The following is a 10,383-nucleotide window of genomic DNA, read 5'->3' as shown; positions in this document are numbered from 1 at the left end:
CATTTGGTAGAGAAAATCCTTGATGAGTATAACTTTAAAATGAAGGTCCATGAAGGATGATAAACTATGCAATTCTTGTCCAAACAAATTGCAAACCTCTCAGAAATTAGGTTGGAATTAATGCACACGGCATGGAGTTGGTGTAATAACTGCTCAAATCTAAATCAAAATGAGCTTGTAAATAAAGACCACTGGTATGTGACGAGCAATGAACCAGGCTCTCTTTGCTACCTGTCTTGTGTACATGTAGTCTTTATATACAGGCTGACTGTCAAACAGGAAGCAACATCTTGCCACATGTAAGATACCTTCCTTCTCTTATAGCACAGGCTAAGCCATCTCCTCCTATTGTACCCCACTTAAATACAATACAGGAACAGTCCTCCATATAAAACAATCTTGACGACGTGAACCTGATAAGAAATGGTGATCCAATCCCAAAGCCTGCCGATATTTGCTACATCCCTATAAACCGAGTTGGTTCGGTCGTTTATATAATGAGCTGTATACCTCAACTCATCACATTCTCCTACATTATTTTTGGCACTAGGAACTTCGAAACCCTCTAAGGACATAAAATAAATGAAGAGTGGGGGGGGGGGGGGGGGGGTGTCGGCGCTCTCTACCAATCATCAGCGATCACCTGGAGAGGTCGGTACTGTCATGGGTGCTGCTAGTGCTCTGACCCGACTTGGGCTCCCCCCTGTGGCGCTGCAGCCGTGGACTCCGGTCCCCAAGAGGGGCGATGCCCATGGAGGCGGTGGAGGAGGAGGGGGAGGGTTGGTCCCCCTCCTGCATGTGTTGCCTGCGGCGGGCGATGGAGGCTAGTTGATTACTGGTGAAGTCCTGGAGTAGGGGGCTCAGGGCGGAGGGTACGGAGTAGGCCGATGGGGACGTAGGGGTGTGGTCCGCGGGAGGTGATGTAGGAGCGTAGATGTTCAGCATGCCTCTCGGCGGCACCCGTGGTGATAGACTCCCAGAACTGATTACTGCAAACAAAATCAAATATGAGTATGCTATGAATCATTGAAACTCTATGATTAGTGTAATATCAAAAATAATATGCCTTTCTTGTATAGTGCAAATCACATTTCGATACAATGTCTCTGTGCTTCCAAAGGATTTTGGATATTATTACCCCGGCTTTAGCTACGGCACCAGTAGCGCTCAGTGCATTCAAGGAATGAATCCTACCCGGTGTAGTGTGTAGAGCATATTGAGATGAGGGAATATGGTCTTTACAAAAAATCACATCAAATATAGAATGTTCCTACCATATAAAGAAAGAAAATTAAATAATCCAATTGAAAATCGTTAGCATAATTATTATCATTGAATGAAACTTGTCTCAATATAAAACAAATCACCACTGCAGTCAATAAGTTGTAAAAATGAAGTGTCAGCTACAGACATGGAGCCTTTGCTCCCAAGAGTGTTTTACTTGTACTGTGTACACCTCTAGACTTTAGACTTTATTTGGCCCTGTTACAGTGAAAAAAAGGGCCTTGACTTGACAAGCCGACAATGTCCTTTAGAACGTGACATAACCTGAGACTGACATAACATGAACCTACCTGGCACTTGCAAGTCTTTCTTTCTTTTATTCTCCACAATGCGTTTCCTGATGAATGGTGATCCTTTCTCCCTCGGTCTATCCTTCCCTGATGAATCACTAGGTACCAAGAGAGATGATGAATACCCTTCTATCCTAGCATGCTGTGAAGTGGAAGGGGTCAGCGAGGGGGAAGCCCCTCTCCCTTCCGTAGGTCTCACCAAGAGACTTGAGGGTGTGGCTTTAGTTCTATGTTCTAACATGCTGCTGCTGCTGGTGGTGTGGCGGTGCGAGCTAGAGGGCGACGTAGCAGCTTTCATAAAGTGCTTGGAGTTGCCTTGAGGAACGCTATTCTGTTCAGAGTACATGAGCAGACCTCTCTCCTGCCAGTATAGAGGCTCAGAGCCGTCGTGCTGCTTGTTGTGCGACATGTTATGATGAAGCGATGTGGATCTCACATCCACAGGCATAGAGAAATCCAGGTTGTTGTTGAAGCCGTGTCCTGGCTTTGTTATTGCGTTATTGCCATGAGTGTCCACATTGCGTACACTACTGTCCGATAATCCCGGCGATGTGTGGCTAATTTTGAGGGGGTGACTGGCACGTTGGAGTAAAGGCGATTCGATGCACGGTGGCGGGCTTTGTACGGGGCTTTTTGGTGACTTTTCAATCTTTTTCCATGGGTCTTCAAAGTGTAGCTCCTTTCTTAACGTGTTCGGAGAGCGTGACAGTCGTAAACTAAAAGGTTGCAGCATGTTCTCCGTTGCACTTTTGACACGCTTGTTGACCTTAGGTGACCTAATGTCTCTCTGCTTCGCCTCCAACGCTGAATGCATCGAGACAGCGGTGGTCGAGCTGGCACTACGTAGATTGTCTGCGCTGTGAGAATGAACACCCATTGTGTTTGAGTCTGATAGCGTCACATCGACCGCTCTGTGCACGTTCAGAGCACGATGCGTTGGTGGTGAAAGCACTGCAGAGTGAGGGCGTTCTTGTCCCTGATGCGCATGCACCTGGACCATGTGACGAGGTTCCCGCATTGCACTATGTTTGTGTTTCCCAGTGAGTGATACATTCCCACTCTCCATTGCTTTACTTGTTACTTTCTCCTCTGCTGCCGGACTGAGCTTCAAGGTCTTGGGCTCAGGTTCTCTAAGATCTGCGCTCTTCACCGAGCTTTCCGTTACCTTCTCTTCTGCTTGACAGTTCTTCGTCTCACTCAAGGAACTTTGAATTGCACTGTTTGGTTTGGCTGTGGCTTGGGCTGGGACTTGGGCTGTGGCTTGGGCTGAGCTAGCTGCCTGCTCTTTCTCTCTCTTTCCCGTCCAAACCTTCTTGTTCTCCCTCATGTTATGAAGCATTGACTGGGAGAGGGCCGAGGGCATGAAGCGAGCCCAATTCTTGAACAGAGGCTCAACCACAAAGCCTATGAACCCTGCAAGGCAAACACAAAAAAACAACACAATTAAACTCTTGCCAAGAGGAATCCCCATGTAGTCAACATTAAAATGTGTCCCATATAATTATTCATATACCCATACCAAGTTATGTAATTTTTAAAGTATGTAAACAAATTCAATTGTCCCCATATAAGTTTCTTGAGGATGTGATTAAATTAAAGCTTACATCTAGAAGTATTCAACAAAGGCCCTAATACAACCAGTTCACCTTTCATTTTTGAGTTATGAAAAACACAAAAACACATCACATTGACATTTAAGGGATATGAATAATTCAGTTGCTAAATGTAACTGTAAGAATTGCATGAAAATATTGGGACATCAAAATAACTTGTAGAATTGAGAAACTTAACCCATTGTTGAGAGGAACCAGTAATTCATTCAATTTAACCAACCAATGAGATCATGCCTTATCTTCTTTCTAGCTGACAGTGGAATATCAAATTTGTGAAGGTTAAAATGCTCATTGGTATGAGCATTTTATGCTCATTGGTATGAGGACATCAACATCAATCGTAGAATTTTTCAGTTTCATGAGCTCTTAAATCACTAGGATGCAAACCCTGAACTGCCATATTCATTTAAAGTGAATGATACAGGTGTCTATGAAGGTAGCCACCCTGTACTTATGACAAAAGCTCACTGTGGCCGTCCAACGTTTGTGCCATTGGTGGACCGGAGCCTGTAAAGGATCAAGACACCCTTGGGAGAATAGAATCCAATCAAACTTACCGCATTGTATCTGTGGAATTGTTGTTGTGTGTCGATTGCAGTTCATGGAGATTGGCAGGTCATCAGCCTTTTCTCTGTCACCTATCAGGAGTACAAGGAGATCAACAATAATTTTACACCATTTTTATTTAAAAAAAGAAATATTAAAAAAAAGGAAAGTTTTTGAAGGTGTTTGCTTCCTCTTAAGTTGAGGTCAGGCCAGTGGGAACTTGCTTAACATTTTGAAACATCTTTGATTATGTTTTGAATCCTTCACAGATGGGAGTATCACAGTGCTTTTGTAATTAAAGTGGATTATCAAAGAGGTCTGGGAAACAAGGAATCAAGTTCTATCATTTTATCCATCACGGTGCAAGCAAGTTTACAAGGCATGTATCCAACTTAAATATCATGAGAAAAGTTCAATATCATGGTTGAATTTTCAATCGTTCATCTAGACACAAATTTTTTTTAAAAAATTGTTCAACGTTCAACATCAAATTCAAGTTCTGTAAATTCATTTGGACATGCACATTTGGGGCAGTGGTTCACTCGTCCTTCTGACCAGTGAATCAAGACTCAGAGGGCGCTGTTCATGCTAGCTCTTACCTTGTCTGAAGAACTCTTCGGACACCACATTGCCCCACTTCTCAGTGATCTGCCATGGTCGGCAGGGGTTACAGATATCAGCACACTTCAGAGCAATCTAAAGCAGGGATGAGAGAGAGAGAGAGAGAGTTAATGAGTGATGAAGAATCTATCTGAATGACAAAAAAAGGAAGTACCTATATTGAAGTTGATGGATAAATCCTACTTTTCTATAATTTAGTACAATGTATTAAGATTCACCATCATCATCATCACTATCATCATCACCATCACCATCACTATCATCATCATCATCATCACCATCATCATCATCACCGTCATCATCACCATCATCATCATCACTATCATCATCATCACCATCACTATCATCATCATCATCATCATCATCACCATCAACATCATCACCATCATCATCATCATCACCACCATCATCACTATCATCATCATCACCATCACTATCATCATCATCATCATCATCACTATCATCATCATCACCATCACTATCATCATCATCATCATCATCATCATCATCATCATCACCATCACCACCACCATCATCATCATCATCATCATCATCATCATCATCACCATCAACATCATTACCACCACCATCATCACTATCATCATCATCATCATCACTATCATCATCATCACCATCACTATCATCATCATCATCATCATCATCATCATCACCATCACCACCACCACCATCATCATCATCATCATCATCATCATCATCATCACCATCACCATCATCACCACCACCATCATCACCATCATCACCACCACCATCATCATCATCATCACCATCATCATCGTCATCATCATCATCGTCATCATCATCATCATCATCATCATCATCATCATCATCATCATCATCATCATCGTCGTCATCATCATCATCATCATCATTTTCATCACCACCACCACCATCACCACAAATATCATCATTACCTACATGACCTTTGTAGATCGCCATGTTAACTTACTTGTAAGATAAATTTCCTAGTTTCATGACTCTTAAGATTCAGGTCACTCCTTTCTAGTATATTCTGTAGAAAAGAAAAAAAGAATCATAAATAACTTTCTTTTTCCATATCAAAGCACAAAATGGTGGACCCTTTTCCCAACAGCATGTATAGCAAACATCAAAGTAATAATCAGAAAACTAAAAGAAAGTGATTGGTGAATGTAGTTTGGTTAAATGGACTGCAGACAGATACAGTACTCTCGAAATGAGAAATGATATTGAAAATGAACAAGTCAAATGTTAATGTGGCACCAACTCTTTACCAATGTGAAAAGAAATGAAGGCCGTAAAATTATGATCAGTTTGACTTTAAACTACAATACCTTGTTTCAGGTGAACTGTTTATCTTTAAAATAGCTGTTTTTGGAATGCATTGCAACAATGGCTTCCTTTGGGGAATGCTCTGAGATTGAGAAGTCAGTAGAAATCAACTCACCTGAAATTCAGAAAGGAACTCTTGTTGCCTGGCAATATCAGTCGCCAGGATAAGCGATCGTATATGATCCACAAACATTTTCCTGTGTGGAGAGATAAGAGAAGTTCAATCATGAGACACTTATGACTTGCTTGATTTTTAAGAGGGGAGGCTATTCTAAAATGCTCATAATGTACTTAGCAGGTAATTTCAATTGAAATAACAGGTAATTTCAATTGAAATAAGAGGTAATTTCTATCGGACTAGGAGTTCAAATAAGAGAGATTACGGTAAAGGAATTTTCGGAAAAGGCATACCATTGCAAAAAATGAAACTGATGCTGAAGTCGTTCAGTATGTGAACTAAACCTACAAGTTTTCAATTGATAAAACATTATTTATGTAGAAACGCTCCTGGGGGGTGTTTCACAAAGATCCTAAGTTGAACTTATCTCTAATTTGGACCTAAGAATTATGGAAAGCCGTTAGCATCTTTGAAATATTTTGTAGACGTTATTTTAAAATGCATAAAATGTTGATTTAAATAATTCATATTTTCTATTATCAAGGAGATTTCATGTTCTTGATGTGAAATTAATGAAAAGTCTAAAATACTTGAAATTTTGCAATAGAATATACTTTATTTTAAGGCTACAAATTGCTCTCTATAATGTTCAAGTCCAACTTAGATTTAAGTTCGACTTAGGATCTTTGTGAAACACCCCCCTGATTGGTAAAAAGTTAAGAACAACTTCTGAATCAGCCAATGGGAAGTGACTTACCATTGTTCAGGGGGTAGATGGTCTAGAAGGCCTGTTTCTGTGAGAACTGAGATGCCCACCCGCCAGTGATGGTTCTCAAGAATTGAGGAATTCTAAAACAAAACACATGGAGAGCGAAAAATTAGAATGTGACACTTGATAATAAAACAAAACGATTATGATGTCATATGTCATTTTTTATATCAATGTCATTTGTCAAAGACAAATTCTCGCACAGTTGCATAATCAAAGACCAATTACCTACCATTATAAATGCCTTCATGTGACTCTTGTGACTCATGACACTTTTCATGGTGACTTTTCATACAACAGATTGTAAATAAATCTTTATTAACCGAAAAATGCTCATCTTTGAGCATATACTGTCAAACCTGCTTTAGCAGCCACCTCTATATAATGGCCACCTGTCTATAGTGGTACCCCATGTAATTGCCCCCTCTAGAAGGAAATGTGTGTTGAAGAACCTGTCCAGAAAGGCCACCTGTCTAAAGTGGCCACTTATCATGTTTTCATTGGGTAGCCATGATAAACAGGTATGACTGTACTTTCATTCTTACTTGTCAGGTAAAATTAAAAAATATAAATTCCCTTCATTTCAGCATAGTATATGAATTTCACTGCTTTTTATTGACAAGACTGAGCATTCTAGCTTTAATGTGTACTGCCATAAATCAGGCATTTTATATACATCTATCTGTCTCAACCCAGGTGTAGAAAATGGATACTTCATAGGAATGACTTCCATTTGAATCATTCAGTGCTGTATAACGATGGGCAATGTAATAGCAGCGAGGATGAAGCCTGGTATATGCCTGAATGCTACGAGAGCCACTGCCTTTTGAAGAGGGCAATACATACAGTCATGTGAAGCCAAGGCATATGAAACTGCAAATTTATTATTTTGCCACATCATTTCCTTCATGCTGAGTAAACATAGTAACCTTCACAAAAAGAAAGTAAACTTTAATAGGGAAGTATACATCATAACATCATATTTGTTATGATCATCAGGGGAAGATTGGGAGTTGGCTTGGGAATTTCTATTACCGGTATACTGGTCCTCTCTACCAGAAACAGAAACCTGATTAATATACAAGCTCAACGATAAAGCAATTGATGGAATGAAAACTTTAATTATATCTGACAAGAAAAAAGAAAAGACAGTCAAATCTGTCCATTAAAGGTACTCTGTCCCTTTTGCAGGCCAAAAAATGAAAAGGTTACATTCCAATGGCATTTGAAAGATAATACTAATTTAGAACTCCCCTTAAAAAAATGGGGCTTGAAAATGTCTTTAAGTGGGAAAATAACGACTATTAGTTGTCAAATCGACTTAGGAGCTATAGAGTCAATAAGTAATAGTCTTGATTTTCAGACCGTTGTACCGCATGGTTGTACGTTTTATGCTGCGCAAAGATTCAATCAGTTTAATTTTGGCCATTACGAGAAGTGGTTTATTGATGTAGACAAATCCTTTACAGCTCATTTTATGTATGTTATTACCAAAGAAGAAGAAAAAGCCAGTCAGTCACTCAATACTGACAATAGTGTCTGACAGTGAAGTCTAGCAAGTAAACGGGTTTCCTTGCATAATTTGAATATAAGGACACTGCTAACGTTTAAATTTCACAGATAGGACATACATGACATATTCATAATTCCTGCAAAGTTCTACAGAATTTGAGGTTGGCTGCAAAAGGGACATAGTATCTTTAAGGCCTCTCAAGGGAAACATGATAAGTGGTCACTATACAGAGACAGGTGGCCTTTCTGGACAGGTTCTTCAACACACATTTCCTTCTAGAGGGAGGCAATATAGGTGACCATTATAGACAGGTGGCTGCTAGAGCAGGTTTGATTGTATATGTTAAATGGTGTATTGACATTTACTCAGGGATCATTTGCTACAGGCTTTCTTTTTGTCAAATCTATAAGGTTCGGGTCATGGTTGTTATAGGGTTTCAGGTTAGGTTAAGTCTTAGGGTTTTTCATACTCTCATTTTCCCTATTGTATGTTTATCAAAAATATTAGGTTAAGGTAGGGGTTGTGATAGGGTTTTATGTGAAGTGTAGGGATAGGGTTACATAGTAGGTATAACCTTTGGTTCAGAGTTGGAGATATGAATGTGGTTAGTGTAGGGTAGTGATGGCCAAACAATCGTCAGAAGAGCATGTGTGGGACTACACTTAAGGATTAGGATTAAGATTAGTAAAAGGAGAGTAACTGACCTGGTAGAGCTCAGCGAGATGGTGTTTGGAGTTGATGAGGTACTTCTGATTTACGCCAGGATGATCTAGGTCATGCATGGCTGACCCTAACAGCGCCCCCATGATCTCTATTGGTTTCAAGGCTTCTCGCAACTAAAAGATAGAATAGAATAGATGATTTAATGTCTTCTTCCAAAACAAAAGAAGAAACTTTCCATCCAGGTGAATCATATGACATAAAATTAAACCACTTATACACAATTTATAATTCAAATACATTCATATCATATATCAAATGCATAAAAAGGATGAATAAATTAATAATACATACCCCCTGTACTACAAATTACATACAACGTAAAGGTAAAGGGAAGAAGACTCGACCGACGGAACAAATAGAGAAGAGTATAGAATGAGGGGATTTAAGGAGAATGTAGCCCAGGGGGATGATAGATTACTTAACATTGTATTAGCTTATTTTTATACTGCCCATCACCACCAGGGTTTCGATGAAACACAGCAGAGTGTTTAATTGATATGGAGGTAATATGGTCTAGTGGATGAGTAGCCGGACAGTGAATCACAGGGTATGGGGTTCAAATCAATGCAACTGCACTTCCTTTGGCAAGATATTAATCTACATTAATCTACATTATTCTAGGTGAGGTAAATGGGTTCCTGGCAGGAATTAATTCCTTGAGGTGCTAGAGCACCGCAATGGCAGCCATTCTAATGCGGGGGTAATAAATGTGGAGCGTCAGGAGTGTCAAGTTTGACGGACATGAGTGCTATACAAGAACCTACTATATTATTGTTATATGTGATCTTAGTTGAGGGAATCTTGCTTAACCATCCTTACCCACCCCTCCCGTGCCCCTTTTAATCCCCTTCCCAGTACTGCCTTCCATTTTCCTTACCCCCTCCCATGATCACCATCATCACCCACTCACCCTTTACCCATCTTATCACTGGGCAAGCGGAGATACATGAAGAGAGCCAAGTCTCATGGATCAAGTGCAATAAGAGGACCCTCCCCTTGTAGACCCATCTCCCCCTGCCCCCCTGCCCTCACCCCCTGCCCTCTCCCCTCGCCCTCCCCCTGCCCTCTCCCCTCGCCCTCCCCCTGCCCTCACCCATCTTGACCCACCCTTCCCACCCTCCCACGCCCATCTCATCACTGAGCAAGAGGAGATCTTTGATGACAGCCGAGTCTCGCAGATCAAATACAATAAGGGATGTGAGTCAAGAGGGTCTTCCCAACCCAACCACGTGCCTTCAAATCACCATCCATGATTCACGGTCATCAGGTAGATTCTCATTACAAAAACAAGACGCCGCTTGAGTAGCGAGGAGAGAGGCAAAACACAAAATACAGGTAGAAAGTGAGGAAAGAATGACGGACAGAGAGAGACACAGAGAGACACAGAGAGAAGGAGGGAAACAGACAGAGAGGCAGAGAGAGAGAGAGAGAGTGAGAGAGAGATGGAGAGAGAAAGAGACAGAGAGACAGAGAGAGAGGGAGGGAAACAGACAGAGAGGCAGAGAGAGAGAGAGAGAGAGATGGAGAGAGAGACAGAGAGAGACAGAGAGAGAAAGAGACAGAGAGACAGAGAGAGA

General features: G+C 40.9%; 1 protein-coding gene across 2 annotated transcripts in view; it reads right to left on the bottom strand.

Annotated features, from left to right (window-relative positions):
* Nucleotides 1–574: 574 nt before the first annotated feature.
* LOC115922934 overlaps nucleotides 575–10,383 on the bottom strand; it is a 71,071-nt gene continuing 61,262 nt past the window's right edge. For both annotated transcript variants that reach the window (XM_030982682.1, XM_030982681.1), the window contains exons 8-15: nucleotides 8,788–8,919; nucleotides 6,559–6,650; nucleotides 5,799–5,880; nucleotides 5,322–5,384; nucleotides 4,333–4,429; nucleotides 3,745–3,825; nucleotides 1,575–2,987; nucleotides 575–989 (exon numbers count right to left, since the gene is read on the bottom strand). In XM_030982682.1, the coding sequence (XP_030838542.1) occupies nucleotides 640–989; nucleotides 1,575–2,987; nucleotides 3,745–3,825; nucleotides 4,333–4,429; nucleotides 5,322–5,384; nucleotides 5,799–5,880; nucleotides 6,559–6,650; nucleotides 8,788–8,919 (2,310 nt within the window). In that variant the 3' untranslated portion in view covers nucleotides 575–639. The remainder of the gene's footprint in view (nucleotides 990–1,574; nucleotides 2,988–3,744; nucleotides 3,826–4,332; nucleotides 4,430–5,321; nucleotides 5,385–5,798; nucleotides 5,881–6,558; nucleotides 6,651–8,787; nucleotides 8,920–10,383) is intronic.

Source organism: Strongylocentrotus purpuratus, unplaced genomic scaffold (assembly GCF_000002235.5).
Source record: "Strongylocentrotus purpuratus isolate Spur 01 unplaced genomic scaffold, Spur_5.0 spur5_scaffold_13, whole genome shotgun sequence".
In the NCBI taxonomy this organism is placed as follows: domain Eukaryota; kingdom Metazoa; phylum Echinodermata; class Echinoidea; order Camarodonta; family Strongylocentrotidae; genus Strongylocentrotus; species Strongylocentrotus purpuratus.
Note: the sequence above shows the minus strand (reverse complement) of the source record. Positions and strands in the feature narration are given on the sequence as shown.